The sequence below is a fragment of the Ranitomeya imitator genome, chromosome 7 (assembly GCF_032444005.1).
Source record: "Ranitomeya imitator isolate aRanImi1 chromosome 7, aRanImi1.pri, whole genome shotgun sequence".
NCBI lineage: Eukaryota > Metazoa > Chordata > Amphibia > Anura > Dendrobatidae > Ranitomeya > Ranitomeya imitator.
The window spans coordinates 89,243,992-89,265,236 of record NC_091288.1 but is presented as its reverse complement, the minus strand read 5'-3'; the positions used below and the strand labels follow the sequence as shown (position 1 = coordinate 89,265,236).

Sequence of the window (21,245 nt, the reverse complement as noted above, 5' to 3'; positions counted from 1 at the left end):
GTGCTCAGGCTAAGCCCTGCTGTTCTCGTGCCAGTGGGTTGCTTTTGCCCTTGCCGATCCCGAAGAGGCCCTGGACGCATATTTCCATGGATTTTATTTCTGATCTCCCTGTTTCTCAAAAGATGTCGGTCATTTGGGTGGTTTTTGATCGCTTCCCTAAGATGGTCCATTTGGTACCCTTATCTAAATTGCCTTCCTCCTCTGATTTGGTGCCATTGTTTTTCCAGCATGTGGTTCGTTTGCATGGCATTCCAGAGAACATCGTCTCGGACAGAGGCTCCCAGTTTGTTTCGAGGTTTTGGCAGTCCTTTTGCGCTAAGATGGGCATTGATTTGTCTTTTTCTTCGGCTTTCCATCCTCAGACTAATGGCCAAACCGAACGAACTAATTAGACTTTGGAGACATATCTGAGATGCTTTGTTTCTGCTGATCAGGATGACTGGGTGTCCTTCTTGCCTTTGGCTGAGTTCGCCCTTAATAATCTGGCCAGATCGGCTACTTTAGTTTCTCCTTTTTTCTGTAATTCTGGTTTCCATCCTCGTTTCTCTTCAGGGCAGGTTGAGCCTTCGGACTGTCCTGGTGTGGATACGGTGGTGGATAGGTTGCAGCAGATTTGGACTCATGTGGTGGACAATTTGACATTTTCCCAGGAGAAGGCTCAACGTTTCGCTAACCGCCGGCGTTGTGTTGGTCCCCGTCTTCGTGTTGGGGATTTGGTTTGGTTGTCATCTCGTCACGTTCCTATGAAGGTTTCCTCTCCTAAGTTTAAGCCTCGTTTCATTGGGCCATATAAGATTTCTGAAGTTCTTAATCCTGTGTCATTTCGTTTGGACCTTCCAGCTTCTTTTGCCATCCATAATGTGTTCCATAGGTCGTTGTTGTGGAGATACGTGGCGCCTATGGTTCCCTCCGTTGATCCTCCTGCCCCGGTGTTGGTCGAGGGGGAGTTGGAGTATGTGGTGGAGAAGATTTTGGATTCTCGTGTTTCCAGACGGAAACTCCAGTACCTGGTCAAGTGGAAGGGTTACGGTCAGGAAGATAATTCCTGGGTTTTTGCCTCTGATGTTCATGCTGCCGATCTTGTTCGTGCCTTTCATTTGGCTCATCCTGATCGGCCTGGGGGCTCTGGTGAGGGTTCGGTGACCCCTCCTCAAGGGGGGGTACTGTTATGAATTCTGTTGTCGAACTCCCTCCTGCGGTCGTGAACGGTACTTCGGCGAGTTCTGTCTATGGGCTCCCTCTGGTGGCTATGAGTGAAGCTGCTGCTTCTGAGGTTCCTTACACAGGTGACGTGGTTTATCCTTTGGTTGGCTGCTCTATTTAACTCCTCTCAGATCGTTACTCCATGCCAGCTGTCAATGTTTTTGCATTGGTTCAGTTCGCTCCTGGATCTCTCAGGTGACCTACCTTTTCCTGCAGAAGCTAAGTTCCTGATAGTCATTATTTGTTCTCTGTTTTCTTGTCCAGCTGGTTATCATGATTTTGTCTTGCTAGTTGGAAGCTCTGGGATGGAGAGTGGCCCCTCCGCACCGTGAGTCAATGCGGAAGTCTTTTTTGCACACTCTGCGTGGTCTTTTGTAGGTTTTTGTGCTGATCGCAAAGTTACCTTTCCTATCCTCTGTCTATTTAGTAAGTCTGGCCTCCCTTTGCTGAAACCTGTTTCATTTCTGTGTTTGTGACTTTAATCTTTACTCACAGTCAATATATGTGGGGGGCTGCCTTTTCCTTTGGGGAATTTCTCTGAGGCAAGGTAGGCTTTATTTTCTATCTCTAGGGCTAGCTAGTCCTTAGGCTGTGACGAGGCGCCTAGGGAGCGTCAGGAGCGCTCAACGGCTATTTTTAGTGTGTGCGATTGGATTAGGGCTTGCGGTCAGCAGAGCTCCCACATCCCAGAGCTTGTTCTGTATGAGTTTAACTATCAGGTCGGGTGCTCCTAACCACCAGGTCATAACAGAAACCCCCCACAAGTGACACCATTTTGGAAACTAGACCCTTTAAGGAACTTATCTAGATGTGTGGTGAGCACTTTGAACCCCCATGTGCTTCATAGACGTTTATAACGTAGAGCCGTGAAAAAAAAAATCGCATTTTTTCTACAAAAATGATCTTTTTGCCCCCAAATTTTTATTTTCACAAGGGTAACAGGAGAAATTAGACCACAAAAGTTGTTGTGCCATTTCTCCTGAGTATGTTGATACCCAATATGTGGGGGTAAACCACTGTTTGGGCACACTGCAGAGCTTGGAAGAGAAGGAGTGCCGTTTTACTTTTTCAATGTAGAATTGTCTGGAATTGAGATCGGACGCCATGTCGCGTTTGGAGAGCCCCTGATCTGCCTAAACAGTAGAAATCCCCCACAAGTGACCCCATTTTGGAAACTAGACCCCCCATGGAACTTATCTAGATGTGTGGTGAGAACTTTGAATGCCCAAGTGCTTCACAGAAGTTTAGAATGCAGAGTCGTGAAAATAAAAAATATTTTTTTTTCCACAAAAAAGATTTTTTTAGCCCCCAAGTTTTTATTTTCACAAGGGTAACAAGAGAAATTGGACCCCAAATGTTGTTGTACAATTTGTCCTGAGTATGCTGGTACCCCATATGTGGGGGTGAACCACTGTTTGGGCGCACGGCAGAGCTCGGAAGGAAGGAGCGCCGTTTTGGAATGCAGACTTTGATAGAATGGTCTGTGGGTGTTATATTGCGATTGCAGAGCCCCTGATGTACCTAAACAGTAGTAACCCCCCACAAGTGACCCCATTTTGGAAACTAGACCCCCCAAGGAACTTATCTAGATGTGTGGTGAGAACTTTGAATGCCCAAGTGCTTCACAGAAGTTTATAATGCAGAGTCATAAAAATAAAAAATATTTTTTTTTCCACAAAAAAGATTTTGTAGCCCCCAAGTTTTTATTTTCACAAGGGTAACAGGAGAAATTGGACCCCAGAAGTTGTTGTCCAATTTATCCCAAGTACGCTGATGCCCCATTTGTGGGGGTAACCCACTGTTTGGGCGCACGGCAGAGCTCAGAAGGGAGGGAGCACCATTTGACTTTTTGAGCGCAAAATTGGCTGTCGTGTTTGGAGACCCCCTGATGTACCTAAACAGTGGAAACCCCCCAATTCTAGCTCCAACCATAACCCCAACACAGCCCTAACACTAATCCCAACCCGATCCATAATCCTAATCACTAACCCTAACGATAATCACAACCCTTACCCCAAAACAACCCTAATGTCAACCCTAACCATAACCCTAATCAAAACCCTAAATCCAACACACCCCTAATCCTAATCTCAACCCTAACCTCAAACCTAACCCTAATCACAACCCTAACCTTAACCCTAATCCCAAACCTAACCCTAATCCCAAGCGTAACCCTAATGCCAACCCTAACCCTAATCCAAACCCTAACCCTAATCCCAACTCTAACCCTAACTTTAGCCCCAACCCTAGCCCTAACTTTAGCCCCAACCCTAACCCTAGCCCTAAGGCTACTTTCACACTTGCGTTGCTTGGCATCCGTCGCAATCCATTGTTTTGGACAAGAAACGGATCCTGCAAATGTACCCGCAGGATGCGTTTTTTGCCCATAGACTTGTATTGCCGACGGATCGTGACGGATGGCCACACGTCGCGTCTGTCATGCACTGGATCAGTGTTTTGGCGGACCGTCAGCACAAAAAAAGTTCAATATAATGTTTTTTTGTACGTCGCATCCGCCATTTCTGACCGTGCATGCGTGGCCGTAACTCCGCCCCCTCCTCCTCAGGACATAGATTGGGCAGCGGATGCGTTGAAAAACTACATTCGCTGCTCACGTTGTGCACAATTTTCACAACGTGCGTCGGTATGTCGGGCCGATGCATTGCGACGGCCCCGTACCAACGTAAGTGTGAAAGAAGTCTAACCCTAAATTTAGCGCCAACCCTAACCCTAAATTTAGCCCCAACCCTAACCCTAAATTTAGCCCCAACCCTAACCCTAAATTTAGCCCTAACCCTAGCCCTAACCCTAACCCTAGCCTTAACCCTAATCCTAGCCCTAACACTAACCCTATCCCTAACCCTATCCCTAACCCTAGCCCTAACCCTAGCCCTAACCCTAGCCCTAACCCTAGCCTTAACCCTAACCCTAGCACTAACCCTAGCCCTAACCCTAGCCCTAACCCAAACCCTAACCCTAGCCCTAGCCCTAACCCTAATTTTAGCCCCAACTGCTCTTCTCCTGCCGGCCAGCAGATGGAAACAGATGGCGGGCGCACTGCGCATGCGCCCGCCATTTTCTTTTCCCCGGCGGCCAGGAGGAGCAGCAGGAGGATCCAGGGACACCGGTGAGTATAATAGGGTCCCCGAATCCCCCTATTTCTCTGTCCTCTGATGTGCGATCACATCAGAGGACAGAGAATTACACTTTGCTTTTTTTTTTTTTTTTTTTGTGGTCGTCGGTAAACAGTTAATTACCGGCGATCGCAAAACAGGGGTCGGTAAAACCGACCCCGATCATGCTCTTTGGGGCACCGGGGGAGACAGGTGAGTATCGGGGGGCGATCGGGGACCCCTTTTCTCTGTCCCCTGATGTGCGATCACATCGGAGGACAGAGAAATTAAAAAGAAATCGCGTTTTTTTTTTTTTTTTTGTGATTGCCGGTAAACGGTTAATTACCGGCGATCGCAAATGCGGGGTCGGTAAATAACCCCCCGAATCATGTTCTCTGGGGTCTCGGCTACCCCCGGCAGCCGAGACCCTGGAGAAAATCCGACTCTGGGGGGCGCTATTTACTTTTTCCACAGCGCCGTTAATTAACGGCGCTGTGGTTTAAGTACCCTTAGCGGCCGCTGTTAAAAGGCATATCGGCGGTCGCTAAGGGGTTAAATCTTCAATTTCATCCAGCAATGTGGTATAAATTTCCTACACATTTCTGACTGTTAACCAGTCCTAAATCATTCAGTTCCAGGTTAACCTCTTCACCCTCGGCGATTTTTCCATTTTTCATTTTTCTTTTTTCCTCCCTTTCTTGCAATATCCATAACTTTTTTTCCCATATAGCAGTATGAGGGCTTGTTATTTGCGGTACAAGTTGTATCTTTGAATTACACCATACATTCTGCCACATGTTGTATGGGAAAATAGGAAAAAAATTCCAAGTGCGGTGAAATTGCAAAACAAGTGCAATTCCCCATGTTCAATTTATAGTAAAACCGACTTTGCAATAAAATTCCTCAGGTCAGTACGAGTGCGCAGATACCATACATGTGTAGGTTTTTTTTTATTTAAATGGTAAAAAAAGCCTCAGAAATTTGTCAAAATTTTTGCTTTTGTGGCTCTTTTCCGAGACCTGTAACGTTCTCATTTTTTGAGAACTGGGGCTATGTTAGGGCTTACTTTTTGCGCCCTCAGCTTACATTTTTTACATTTTTATTGATACCATTCTAGGGTAAATTCATTGTTTTGAACCTCTTTTATTGCATTTTATTGCAATGTTGCAGCGACCAAAAAATCAATTCTGGCATTCTTAGTTTTTTTCTTGTCACGTCACTTAATGCAACACCTATCAAATATCCTAGAGTGGTTAGCCAGACATGAAATAAACACCTATAAAAAGAGGCACCACGCAATTATAATATATTCAATATTTTATTAGAGACATAAACAAAGACCACAACATGGTCATAAAACCGCCCAAGTAGGCACAGATGAGAACACAACAAACACAGGAAAAGAAGGTGGACCTCCTGGAAATGGTTACAATATTAACAATGCCAGTGTATTTAGTGCAGCTCACATTCAAAATAGAAGGACATAATAATATTATAGGACCAGACGGTGTTTGTTCAACTTGCTCGCATAAAATACTATGGTCATTATACAGGTTTATAAGCTGAATAATTATATGTAGTAAAAGATTTTTCAAAATGAAAAAAAAAAGTGAATATTGTACTCTTAATAGAGAGAGACCATATATGCCAATATGTACTCATACGGGTAACTGTTATGATAGGCAATTCAGTATCACTATGGACATGGAGGTCAGAGCACATACAGTGATCTGACAATAACCCAAAATAATAGAACGAGCTCTGAGATGTGGGAACTCTGCAGACCGCAATCCCTGATCCTCTCCAAACACAACTAGAGGCAGCCGTGGATTGCGCCTAACGCTCCCTATGCAACTCGGCACAGCCTGAGAAACTAACTAGCCTGAAGAAAGAAAAAATAAGCCTACCTTGCCTCAGAGAAATACCCCAAAGGAAAAGGCAGCCCCCCACATATAATGACTGTGAGTAAGATGAAAAGACAAACGTAGGGATGAAATAGATTCAGCAAAGTGAGGCCCGATATTCTAGACAGAACGAGGATAGGAAAGATAACTTTGCGGTCTACACAAAACCCTAAAGAAAACCACGCAAAGGGGCAAAAAGACCCTCCGTACCGAACTAACGGCACGGAGGTACACCCTTTGCGTCCCAGAGCTTCCAGCAAAACAAATAGACAAGCTGGACAGAAAAAATAGCAACAAATAGCAAAGAAGCACTTAGCTATGCAGAGCAGCAGGCCACAGGAATGATCCAGAGAAACACAAGTCCAACACTGGAACATTGACAGGAAGCATGAATCAAAGCATTAGGTGGGGTTAAGTAGAGAAGCACCTAACGACCTCACCAGATCACCTGAGGGAGGAAACTCAGAAGCAGCAGTACCAGTTTCCTCCACAAACGGAAGCTCCCAGAGAGAATCAGCCGAAGTACCACTTGTGACCAGGAGGGAGCTCTGCCACAGAATTCACAACAGGTAACGAACAAGAACCATCAGACAATATATATATGTCCTATATAAAACAAATAACAGTTCATAATTACCAAATGAATGGAGACAGACCAGGAGACCACCACACCCGACACGCGTTTCGCAATGAAATGCTTCATCTGGGGGTGGTTAGTCATTGAAAAGGTACCTTTTTATACAAAACAATGGCCACATAGATCACAAACAGCTGTGGAATCAGAACGCTAGCGCCAACGTGAACCGGAAGTGTTAAACAAGTCGTTGCCGTGGATATAAAAAATATCAAAGTAGATGCATCAAAGAAACTATGTATTTTACTATACGATGGACCGCGTTACATAAGTAAACAAAACCGCATTATAGAAGACAATAAAACGTGTAAAAACTATACATTATTGTGTCAGGTGCGCAGTGCTCCGGACATTCCCGGGGAATCACTTCCGGGTGTCCGGCCGTAAATGAAAAGTGATGACGCATGGCTGCTGTACCGCAAGTGTTAGGTAACCCAGCAACACCAGTGCACATGTGACTGCCGCACAGCAAGCTGGGAACTTGTGGGCGGCACCATTAAGAGGTAGATATCCCAGTGATGTGAACGCTAAGGTTGCCAAAGCAACAAGGAAGGAAGATATACGTTAAACAATACCGCAAAGGCATAGTTATTATAAATACAATTAAATGGTAATATAGACTATAAATACAGTAATGAATAAATATAAAACGCGCAACAGAGTCGGCTCAGCGATATATAAATAACAATGACGCAATAATACTGAGTTTGTCACAAAGACAAATAACACACAAATAACAATAGACACAGATAAAAACTACATAAATATATTATTACTATCAAGATACACACCAACATATACTTATTAATACATACTGAATTGTGAGTGCACTAAAATACACTAATAAGGATACATGTAAACACATGAACAGAACATGACACAGTGAGATGGATGATAAGATAAGACGACTCGCGACATTGTTGTAAGTCAAGACGAAAATAATTTTATAGATGATCATGTGAAGAGAAGAAGTGGACCACAACCTAAATAATGAACAAAAAATATATAATAAATGAATAAAATCAATGACTAAAGACAAAAACAGCTCAAATACATGACAAGATAAAATAGTTAAAAAGAATATATTTATTTTTTGATTGAGATACCGAAACAGTCAGATCAAATGTAAGAGCAGAATAAGAGAACCAAATACATGACAACTAATAGTCAACACTAATTACAGAAATGGCTGAAAGCTGTTATATTCATTCAAACCACACGGAGAAAGTGTATTCAATCTATAGATCCACTTGGTTTCTTTTTGTGCTAGCAAGTGTTAACAATTGCCACCTCGTGGTCCCAAAAAGACCCTATCGATGTCTTTAAATTTCAATTTAGTGGGGTCATAGTTATGTGCTTCTCTAAAGTGATGTGGAATAGGTTTTAATGTTGTAATGTCACTAATATCTTTGGCACCTTCGAGGTCCAGGACATGTTCCCGAATGCGTCTTCGGAATTTGCGGGTGGTCATTCCCACATAAATGAGGCCACACGAACAAGTAGCATGATAAATAACCGCTCTAGTGGTGCAGTTGATGTTGTGTGTGATAGTAAAATTTTTGGTAGAATCAAAATTGACAAACTCCTTGGATTTTTCAACATTCTTACATGCGATGCATTTACTACAGGGATAACATCCCCAAGCTGGGCCTTTGGAACCAAATATAAACTTGGAGGTTTCCCCTCTGTGGTGACTATGTACCAAATGATCTCGTAGGTTACGCGCTCTCCTATGCGTGACCAAAGGGGTCTTCCCAATAAAATGGGATAAGGTATTGTCCAATGAAAGAATTGACCAATGTTTCTGTAATATTTTAAATACCTTGTTACTGCGTGAATTGAAATCAAATATACACCGTACCTTGGAGTCAAATGTTTTTTCCTCCTTCGGTCGATTCTGCAGTAAATCACTCCGATTACTCAACCTCGCCCGTGTGTAAGCTCGACAAATTGACTTCCTGCCATAGCCACACTCCTCGAATCGCATGCATAAATCCTCAGCCTGCTTGTTGAAAAGAGAATCATTAGAACATATTCTTCTTGCTCTCAGAAACTGACCAGTTGGAATATTTCTGAGTAAGTGCCCAGGATGTTGGGAGGTGGCGTGAAGTAAGGTGTTAGCTGTTGTTTGTTTACGAAATAGGTCAGTTTGAATTTCCCCATGTTCGTCGACCTGGATAAGGATATCCAGAAATTTTATATTTAAATCATTCCTATTGAGCTGGTCAAAGAAGGAGTTCAGATCTGCTTCCGAACCCTGCCATACCATGAGCTCGTCATCAATAAAGCGCCACCATACTACAACTCCTGAGCATAGTGGACTTGGATCAGACTGGAAAAGGTCCCTCTCCCACAGCCCCAGGAAGAGATTTGCATAAGAGGGCGCACAAGATGCCCCCATTGCAGTCCCCTGGAACTGTAGGAAGAGGGACTCCCTGAAGAAGAAAAAGTTGTGAGTCAATATAAAATGCAAGGAATTGACTAGAAAGTCACATAGAGCTCGATCACATCCGCCTGACTCGAGAAAAAAATGTGTAGCGCGTATCCCATCCTGATGTCTGATGTGTAAAGTGACTCCACGTCACATGTCACTAAACACATATCATCCTCCAGGTGGATGCCCTCCAGTTTCCTAAGGGCATCAGTAGGGTCCTTCAGATAGGACGGAAGGGTCTCCACGAGGGGTTTCAGATGGTAATCAACTAGTTTACACAGGGGATCACAGGTGTTATTCACCCTGGAGACAATAGGTCTCCCTGGTGGAGTAATCGGATCCTTATGAATCTTAGGTAATAAATAAATTACCGCCACAGTTGGTTCTTCAATCATGAGTCCTTCCATCTGTTTGGTGGTGATCACGTCCTGTTCAACAGCTTGTGTAAGGAGCTCTTTCAATCCAGACCTATACTTAAGTAGAAGGTTAAAGGTCAAACGTTTGTAGCATAGAGGGTTATTTAATTGTTTAAACATCTCCTTCTCATATAGCTCGATGGGCCACAAAACCACCTTTCCACCCTTGTCAGAGGGTTTGATAGTTACTGTTTTCATATTTTGTAACTCCTTGAGAGCTACTCTTTCACGCGGGGTAAGATTATCCCTGTGAATATTTTCTGGGACATTTTGAATATCCCTCATCACGGAACGAACAAAAAGGTCAATCTCAGGATAAGTTGAAATTTGTGGGAACTTAGTAGATTTCGGGAGAAGGTGACTAGGAAATTTACCTCTATGCTGGTCATCCGATTCCCCTGCTAAGTCTTCTAAAATTTCAAGGACCTGTGTGTCAGACAATACCGGTGCCAGGGAAGCCTCTTCCTGTTTGTGATACATTTTCTTAAAAGTTAGCTTCCTGGCAAATAAATAAAGGTCCTTCACCATCGAAAATCTATCAAAACTAGAAGCAGGGGAAAAAGACAAACCGTGACTTAGTACTGAGACATGATCAGCAGACAAGGGTATCTCGGACAGATTAATTACCTTGAGTGAGGAATTAGAACGATTGCTCCCCGCTCCACGAGTAGTGTCCTGTTGTTTCCTGGCCCCTTGTCTGTGACCGTAATCATATTTTCTTCGATTAAACCTCAGGGGATATCTTCTACTGCTAGTGGACGATGTAGTAGACAGTCCAGTCAAAGACGTATCAGTAGATTCTTTAACAGATGCATCCTTCTTGGTCACCTTTTTTATGTTCCATTTAAAAACCCGATTCAAATGTTTATCTTCTAGATCCCTCTGAAATTTTTTAGTTTTGGTACCAGAGATCTGGTTCTCCCATTCGAGCATACTTTTCTCCATTTCTTTCTTGAACGCCTCAATCTCTTCTTTAGAGCATTCAAGATTTAGTTTTTTCTGTATCTCACCAATTTCTACCTCCAATTCCTCCAACATCTTGGTATTAATCTCAATCAATATTTCCATAAAAGTAGAGGAACATGTGTTACATGCCGTCTCCCATCGGAGACAAAAACCGTCGTCCTCTACCGGAAAAGATGGAAAAACTTGAACCCTCAGCCTTCGAGGGGTAAGGCCCTTCTTAATATAGTTTTCGAGTGATACCTTACTCCACCATGTCCGCGTTCGTCGGTTGAGAAGATTGGACAAGGTTTTCTTAAGGGCCGCCTTCTGAGCTGTATCCTGTGTCTGTAGAGTCTCCCCTGAAAAAATATTCTGTGCACGTAGAGTCCAGGATGCATCTCTGCTCTTAAAATCCATGTTGGCTAGGATAAGAAAAAACTGCAAAATAGAACACAACACCTTTCAAATATCCTAGAGTGGTTAGCCAGACATGAAATAAACACCTATAAAAAGAGGCACCACGCAATTATAATATATTCAATATTTTATTAGAGACATAAACAAAGACCACAACATGGTCATAAAACCGCCCAAGTAGGCACAGATGAGAACACAACAAACACAGGAAAAGAAGGTGGACCTCCTGGAAATGGTTACAATATTAACAATACCAGTGTATTTAGTGCAGCTCACATTCAAAATAGAAGTACATAATAATATTATAGGACCAGACGGTGTTTGTTCAACTTGCTCGCATATAATACTATGGTCATTATACAGGTTTATAAGCTGAAAAATTATATGTAGTAAAAGATTTTTCAAAATGAAAAAAACAAGTGAATATTGTACTCTTAACCCCTTTCTGACATCAGACGTACTATCCCGTCGAAGTGGGGTGGGCCCCTATGACCACCGACGGGATAGTACGTCATATGCAATCGGCCGCGCTCACGGGGGGAGCGCGGCCGATCGCGGCCGGGTGTCAGCTGCCTATCGCAGCTGACATCCGGCACTATGTGCCAGGAGCGGTCACGGACCGCTCCTGGCACATTAACCCCTGGCACACCGCGATCAAACATGATCGCGATGTGCCGGCGGTGCAGGGAAGCATCGCGCAGGGAGGGGGCTCCCTGCGGGCTTCCCTGAGCCCCCCGCAGCAACGCGATGTGATCGCGTTGCTGCGAGGGTCTTCTCACCTCCCTCCCTGCTCCAGGCCCGGATCCAAGATGGCCGCGGCATCCGGGTCCTGCAGGGAGGGAGGTGGCTTCCCAGAGCCTGCTCAGAGCAGGCACTGTGAAGCCTGCAGTGCTGCATGTCAGATCGGTGATCTGACAGAGTGCTGTGCAAACTGTCAGATCACCGATCTGTGATGTCCCCCCTGGGGCAAAGTAAAAAAGTAAAAAAAAATTTTTTCCAAATGTGTAAAAAAAAATAAAAAAAAATATTCCTAAATAATGAAAAGAAAAAAAAATATTATTCCCATAGATACATTTCTTTATCTAAATTTAAAAAAAAACAATAAAAGTACACATATTTAGTATCGCCGCGTCCGTAACGGCCCGACCTATAAAACTGGCCCACTAGTTAACCCCTTCAGTAAACACCGTAAGAAAAAAAAAAAAAAAGAGGCAAAAAACAACGCTTTATTATCATACCGCCGAACAAAAAGTGGAATAACACGTGATCAAAAAGAGCGATATAAATAACCATGGTACCGCTGAAAGCGTCATCTTGTCCTGCAAAAAATGAGCCTCCATACAGCATCATCAGCAAAAAAATAAAAAGTTATAGTCCTCAGAATAAAGCGATGCAAAAATAATAATTTTTTCTATAAAATAGTTTTTATCGTATAAAAGCGCCAAAACATAAAAAAATGATATAAATGAGGTGTCGCTGTAATCGTACTGACCCGAAGAATAAAACTGCTTTATCAATTTTACCAAATGCGGAACGGTATAAACGCCTCCCCCAAAAGAAATTCATGAATAGCTGGTTTTTGGTCATTCTGCCTCACAAAAATCGGAATAAAAAGCTATAAAAAAAGTCACGTGCGCGAAAATGTTACCAATAAAAACGTCAACTCGTCCCGCAAAAAACAAGACCTCACATGACTCTGTGGACCAAAATGTGGAAAAATTATAGCTCTCAAAATGTGGTAATGCAAAAAATATTTTTTTGCAATAGAAAGCGTCTTTCAGTGTGTGACGGCTGCCAATCATAATAATCCGCTAAATAACCCGATATAAAAGTAAATCAAACCCCCCTTCATCACCCCCTTAGTTAGGGAAAAATAAAAAAAATCTATTTATTTCCATTTTCTTATTAGGGTTAGGGCTAGGGTTAGGGTTAAGGCTAGGGTTACGGCTAGGGTTAGGGCTAGGGTTAGGGTTAGGGCTAGGGTTAGGGCTAGGGTTAGGGCTAGGGTTAGGGTTAGGGCTAGGGTTAGGGCTAGGGTTAGGGTTAGGGCTACAGTTAGGGTTGGGTCTAAAGTTAGGGTTAGGGTTGGGGCTAAAGTTACGGTTAGTGTTTAGATTACATTTACAGTTGGGAATAGGGTTGGGATTAGGGTTAGGGGTGTGGTTAGGGTTACTGTTGGGATTAGGGTTAGGGGTGTGTTTGGATTAGGGTTTCAGTTATAATTGGGGGGTTTCCACTGTTTAGGCACATCAGGGGCTCTCCAAACGCGACATGGCATCCGATCTCAATTCCAGCCAATTCTGCGTTGAAAAAGTAAAACAGTGCTTCTTCCCTTCCGAGCTCTCCCGTGCGCCCAAACAGGGGTTTACCCCAACATATGCAGTATCAGCGTACACAGGACAAATTGGACAACAACTTTTGGGGTCGAATTTCTCCTCTTACCCTCGGGAAAATACAAAACTGGGGGCTAAAAAATAATTTTGGGGGGAAAGTTTTTTTTTTTTTTTTTTCACGGCTCTGCGTTACAAACTGTAGTGAAACACTTGAGGGTTCAAAGCTCTCACAACACATCTAGATAAGTTCCTTAGGGGGTCTACTTTCCAAAATGGTGTCACTTGTGGGGGGTTTCAATGTTTAGGCACATCAGTGGCTCTCCAAACGCAACATGGCGTCCCATCTCAATTCCAGTCAATTTTGCATTGAAAAGTCAAACGGCACTCCTTCCCTTCCGAGCTCTCCCACGCGCCCAAACAGTGGTTAACCCCCCACATATGGGGTATCAACGTACTCAGGACAAATTGTACAACAACTTTTGGGGTCCAATTTCTACTCTTAACTTTGGGAAAATAAAAAATTGGGGGCGAAAAGATAATTTTTGTGAAAAAATATGATTTTTTATTTTTACGGTTCTGCATCATAAACTTCTGTGAAGCACTTGGTGGGTCAAAGTGCTCACCACACCTCTAGATAAGTTCCTTAGGGGGTCTACTTTCCAAAATGGTGTCACTTGTGGGGGGTTTCAATGTTTAGGCACATCAGTGGCTCTCCAAACGCAACATGGCGTCCCATCTCAATTCCTGTCAATTTTGCATTGAAAAGTCAAATGGCGCTCCTTCGCTTCCGAGCTCTGTCATGTGCCCAAACAGTGGTTTACCCCCACATATGGGGTATCGGTGTACTCAGGACAAATTGTACAACAACTTTTGCGGTCCATTTTCTCCTGTTACCCTTGGTAAAATAAAACAAATTGGAGCTGAAGTAATTTTTTTGTGAAAAAAAGTTAGATGTTCATTTTTATTTAAACATTCCAAAAATTCCTGTGAAGCACCAGAAGGGTTAATAAACTTCTTGAATATGGTTTTGAGCACCTTGAGGGGTGCAGTTTTTAGAATGGTGTCACACTTGGGTATTTTCTATCATATAAACCCCTCAAAATGACTTCAAATGAGATGTGGTCGCTAAAAAAAAATGGTGTTGTAAAAATGAGAAATTGCTGGTCAACTTTTAACCCTTATAACTCCATAACAAAAAAAAATTTTGGTTCCAAAATTGTGCTGATGTAAAGTAGACATGTGGGAAATGTTACTTATTAAGTATTTTGTGTGACATATCTCTGTGATTTAATTGCATAAAAATTCAAAGTTGGAAAATTGCGAAATTTTCATAATTTTTGCCAAATTTCCGTTTTTTTCACAAATAAACGCAGGTACTATCAAAGAATTTTACCACTATCATGAAGTACAATATGTCACGAGAAAACCATGTCAGAATCACTGGGATCCGTTGAAGCGTTCCAGAGTTATAACCTCATAAAGGAACAGTGGTCAGAATTGTAAAAATTGGCCCGGTCATTATCGTGCAAAACACCCTTGGGGGTAAAGGGGTTAATAGAGAGAGGCCATATTTGCCAATATGTACTCATACGGGTAACGAACAAGAACCGTCAGACAATATATATATGTCCTATATAAAACAAATAACAGTTCCTGTGTTTGTTGTGTTCTCATCTGTGCCTACTTGGGCGGTTTTATGACCATGTTGTGGTCTTTGTTTATGTCTCTAACAAAATATTGAATATATTATAATTGCGTGGTGCCTCTTTTTATAGGTGTTCACATCACTTAATGATCAGATTCATTTAGTTTATATTTTGATAGATCTGAAATTTCAGATCTCGGCAATACCAGATATGTGTATTTTTTATATTTTTTTAAATTGTTTTATTTTTAACCCCTTTCCAACATTGGGCGTAAGGCTGGGGTCATACTTAACGTATGAAAAATCGTTCCGTGTCTTCCTGCTAGAGTCGCACAAGTGTTCTTCGTATGGTCACATGGATCTGTGTAATGCGTTTGCAATGCGATGTTGCAATTTTCTTGCACCTATGTATCCGTATGACATCCGTAGGACATGCATATGGCTTTACAGTTCTCACTGATTTTCCCCATTGAATTTAATGGCTCAATGGGCTTAAATGAGGAAAATGTGTGCGTATTTGTCACAAGTTAGACAGATGGTCCGTGTTGTGTCTGAGTTTTTCTCGCACCCATAGGCTTGCATTGGCGAGTCTCGGACAATATACCCGTATAATCGCAACATGCTGCAATTTTACACAGCCTGAGAAAATAAATTGTGATGTGAGCCACCCCATAGATTAAGGGTACGTGTCCACGTTCAGGATGGCCGGCGGTTTGGATGGAGCAGCAAAATCACTCTGCCCAAAGCTCCGCCCCCTTCTGGGGACGCGATGATACCGGATGTGTTCATTGCACACATCCGGTATCATCGCACCCCACACATAGGGCCCTGTGTTATACCTTGCGGCGGCGCAGCGGCGCCGCAAGGTAAACGGACATGCTGCGATCTAAAAAGACGTGCCGCATGTCCGGAATCGCAGGGCCGCCGGATGCGTGTTACCACGCATAGTGGAGACGGGATTTCATGAAATCCCCTCCACTATGCTGTAACATCTGGACGCTGCGTGTTTGACGCTGCGTCTCTATGCAGCGTCAAACACGCAGCGTTTCCTGAACGTGGAAACATACCCTTACACTGGTCCGAGTGCTATGCGATGTTTTCTCGCATAGCACTCGTCTGTATTCTACCGTAGTGTGACCCTGGCCTCATACTACACCCACGATTGACTTCACCTGTTTGGTGCGGGATCCGGCGCTGAGTCTGCACCTTCCAGGGCACATTTCAACTGATCTATGCAGCTGACATGTGTCTGCAACAGCCGCGGGTGGGATCGCGATCCACCTTCAGCTGTTAATGAGTTAAATGCAACTGTCAATCTCCGACAGCGGCATTTAACTCGTGCTTACTGGAAGCGTGTTGCAAATCCTGCCCATCATTGACCCTGTCACATGATCACGGGTTACCGATGGGTCAGCATGACAACCAGAAGTCTGAAACAGACCTCTATGGTTGTCATTGCCAGATTGCTATGAGCGCAGCCCAGTGGTCGACGCTCATAGCAAGTGAGCATTTCTGCTACACACAGGCAATCTGATCATCGCCTAAAACAAGTTAAAAAAAATCAAATATTCACATATTTAGTATCGCCACATTCAGACTTACTTATCTATCACCTATCAAAAAAAAAAATTAACCCTGATCACTTAACGGCGAGAAAAAAAATAAAAACGCCAGAATTACGTTTTTTTGGTCGCTACTACATTGCATTAAAAAAAAAAATAACGGGTGATCAAAAGATCATATCTACTCCAAAATAGTATCAATAAAAATGTCAGCTTGGCGTACAAAAAATAAGCCCGCCCTCACCCAACCCCAGATCACGAAAAATGGAGACACTACAGGTCTTGGAAAATGGCGCCTTTTTTTTTTTTTTAACAAACTTTGTCATTTTTGTCACCAGTTAAATAAAAAAGAACAAAGATATGTTTGGTGTCAATGAACTTGTAATGACCTGGAGAATCATAATGGCAGGTCAGCTTTAGCACTTTTTTTGCAATTTCACCACATTTGGATTTTTTTCCCCATTTTCCAGTACATGATATGTTAAAACCAATGGTGTCTTCCAAAAGTATGACTTGTCCTGCAGAAAACACACCCTCACATGGCCATATTGACCTAAAAATAAGAAAGTTATGGCTCTTGGAAGAAGGGGAGTGAAAAACAGAAATTCAAAACTGAAATACCACTGGTCGTGAAGGGGTTAATGAGGCAAAAGGGTGTGATTTGAACTTTTGTGGTTTTTTTTAATTTCTTTAATATTTGAAAAAAATTATATATTTTTTTTACTTTTACTTTTTTTGGGGACACTTGAAGCTATCGCCTGTGCTATACATAGCAGTGCACCAGTGCTGCTATATATAGCAAAAATCACCATCTCCTATGAACGCCAGCCAAGGGCCGACGTTCACAGGAAGATCATGATGACAGGCACGGGGGTCATCAGCAAACCCCTCCATTGTCATGACAACCCATCGGCGCCCCGCAATCACGTGATGGGCACACCGATGGATGGGATCAATGACGCACTTCCTGTCTGCGTGTGTTAAATGCCCGGTGTCATTGATTAACAGCAGTTAGTGCATGGATTTCAAATCTACCCTCAGTTGTTAGAGGCAGTTGACGGCATATTGAATCAGCCATCAAGTGTGGGGAAAGATGTGGGCTCAGTGTTTGAGCCCGCATGAAAGGCAGGGATGAGGCTGATGACATAAAAAAAATCATCAGTCCATACTCTGATTCTCAGAATTTCGATTGAACTGGCCAACTGGGTATGGACATAATACAATTTCCTCTCGGGTCTTTCCTACCTCCCCACCCCCTATTATGTCGTTTGTTTGTTTGTTTGTATGTTAACTGGGTATACTTTCCTGTTCTTCGTTGTATTCTGTAATATAATATACCACAGTTTTCTTTCTTTTCTGTACCAAATTTGAAAATTCCAATAAAAAATTATTGAAAATAAATTTAAAAAATCATCAGTCGTGAAGGGGTTAAACACTGGTTTACAGTCAGAAACAAGTAGGACAAATCTATAATATAACGCTGGGAGCGTCACTCTGTCCGAAGCCTTTATAGACTGCGCAGGCGCAAGCGCCGGCACAGTCTGGGCCTCACAGAGTGACGCTCCCGGGAGATCGCGGTATGCGTTCACACTGAACGCACACCGCGATCTCCAACAAAGAAGCAGGGACCGCCAGGAGGGTGAGTATCGGCCATATTCACCTGTCCCGTTCCACCGCTGAGGGCCGCCATCTTCCCGGTCTTCGGCCTGTGACCTTCAGTTCAGAGGGCGCGATGACGCGCCTAATGCGCGCCGGCGCCGCCCTCAGACTGACCAGTCACAGCCAGGAGACCGGGAAGATGGCGGCGCCCAGCGGTGGAACAGAGGACAGGTGAATATAGTAAGTGCTGGGGGGCCTGAGCTGGCGGCGATACCGGCACCTGACCCCCACAGCGCGCCGGTGTCCCCGCCTGCTCAGGCCCCCGGATGGGTGCAGCACATGACAGGATGGGGACAGCACATACCAGGATGGGGACGCAGGATGGGTGCAGCACATGACAGGATGGGGACGCAGGATGGGTGCAGCACATGACAGGATGGGGACGCAGGATGGGGACGCAGGATGGGTGCAGCACATACCAGGATGGGGACGCAGGATGGGTGCAGCACATGACAGGATGGGGACGCAGGATTGGGACGCAGGATGGGTGCAGCACATACCAGGATGGGGACGCAGGATGGGTGCAGCACATGACAGGATGGGGACGCAGGATGGGTGCAGCACATGACAGGATGGGGACGCAGGATGGGTGCAGCACATACCAGGATGGGGACGCAGGATGGGGACACAGGATGGGTGCAGCACATACCAGGATGGGGACGCAGGATGGGTGCAGCACATGACAGGATGGGGGTGCAGGATGGGTGCAGCACATGACAGGATGGGGACAGCACATACCAGGATGGGGACGCAGGATGGGTGTAGCACATGACAGGATGGGGACGCAGGATGGGTGCAGCACATGACAGGATGGGGACGCAGGATGGGTGCAGCACATGACAGGATGGGGACGCAGGATGGGTGCAGCACGTGACAGGATGGGGTCGCAGGATGGGTGCAGCACATGACAGGATGGGGACACAGGATGGGGACGCAGGATGGGTGCAGCACATACCAGGATGGGGACGCAGGATGGGTGTAGCACATGACAGGATGGGGACGCAGGATGGGTGCAGCACATGACAGGATGGGGATGCAGGATGGGTGCAGCACATGACAGGATGGGGGCGCAGGATGGGTGCAGCACATGACAGGATGGGGACGCAGGATGGGTGCAGCACATGACAAGATGGGGACGCAGGATGGGTGCAGCACATGACAGGATGGGGACGCAGGATGGGTGCAGCACATGACAGGATGGGGACGCAGGATGGGGACGCAGGATGGGTGCAGCACATGACAGGATGGGGATGCAGGATGGGTGCAGCACATACCAGGATGGGGACGCAGGATGGGTGCAGCACATGACAGGATGGGGGCGCAGGATGGGTGCAGCACATGACAGGATGGGGACACAGGATGGGGACGCAGGATGGGTGCAGCACATACCAGGATGGGGACGCAGGATGGGTGCAGCACATGACAGGATGGGGACGCAGGATGGGTGCAGCACATGACAGGATGGGGATGCAGGATGGGTGCAGCACATGACAGGATGGGGGCGCAGGATGGGTGCAGCACATGACAGGATGGGGACGCAGGATGGGTGCAGCACATGACAAGATGGGGACGCAGGATGGGTGCAGCACATGACAGGATGGGGACGCAGGATGGGTGCAGCACATGACAGGATGGGGACGCAGGATGGGGACGCAGGATGGGTGCAGCACATGACAGGATGGGGATGCAGGATGGGTGCAGCACATACCAGGATGGGGACGCAGGATGGGTGCAGCACATGACAGGATGGGGGCGCAGGATGGGTGCAGCACATGACAGGATGGGGACGCAGGATGGGTGCAGCACATGACAGGATGGGGACGCAGGATGGAGCAGCACATGACAGGATGGGGACGCAGGATGGGTGCAGCACATGACAGGATGGGGACGCAGGATGGGTGCAGCACATACCAGGATGGAGACCATATACCAATATAAATGCTTGCCACCCGGGCGTAGAACGTTCAGACTATATTGCTGGATAAAATTGAAGAAACCATTCGTGTTTTAATTGCCCTGGAATAAAGTTCTATTTTTACCTAGCTTTTCAGCTGGAGGAGTTTTCACAAAAGCAGTAACCGCAGCTGAGAGGCTTTGTAATGTTGCAAGGTGGGAAATGTAGTTTATGCCCCCTGACCACGTGTCGCTCTTGTTTACATTAACACCTGCTCAAAACACTAATAGTGATCAAATAACAAAATGGCTATATGTACTATCATGTTAAAAATCTGATGGGAACATTTTTAATAACTTCTAGGGAAGTTTGACAATCCCTTTAAATCCAGACTTGTTGCAGGCCCCACTAGAGGACCCTAAGGGGGTTAGTAAAATAGGCAAAATGATTGTGTTTCGTAAGAAAAGGTGATTATCTGTAAAAGAAGACTTCTGACCCTTGTTATGTTACATTTTCAAATTCATCTATTTTTATCTATGTCAATTAAAAAGTAATTATATGAGGAACATGTTATGCTTGTTATTTATTTGGTTTGGAGACTGTCTTTTTAAATGCCCCTTGTGAATTGCAGGTACTTACTATGTCTCTATTGAGTGCACAAAATGCTTATAGCATCCCCAACACCCGGTGTCATGTTTCAGCATGCAGGACAAACATACCAGCAAAGTTGTTCTGTACGGGATATGGATTTGCACAGGCAGCAATGTTTGCAGAAATTTGGATAGATGCTGTGGCCGACAGATGTGGTGTATCACCAGAAAAGGTAATGTAAGTTTTACTAAAAGTTAACAGATAAATAACGCAAACTGCAGAGGTCTTCCTGCTCTTTATTGTGTGTTTTATGTGTGTAGAATAGGGGAGGAGATGGATACGCTTGGCTGCATATTACTTGTACTATTGTGAGCAGCATGTGAGGCCTAAACATGCTTCCATGGCCTGCAGTGTCTCCAGACTTGTCTTCCTATGGGAACATCTGGGGTGCTATTGGTCGATAATTCAAAGGGAGCTGCCAGCAGGGGATTTTGA

General features: G+C 44.6%; 1 protein-coding gene across 1 annotated transcript in view; it reads left to right on the top strand.

The window, feature by feature from the left end:
• Positions 1-21,245, top strand: part of LOC138644801 (aldehyde oxidase-like) — a 211,714-nt gene that overhangs the window by 136,837 nt on the left and 53,632 nt on the right. Inside the window, exon 18 of the mRNA XM_069733620.1 lies at positions 20,791-20,982. Coding sequence (XP_069589721.1) covers positions 20,791-20,982 — 192 coding nt within the window. The remainder of the gene's footprint in view (positions 1-20,790; positions 20,983-21,245) is intronic.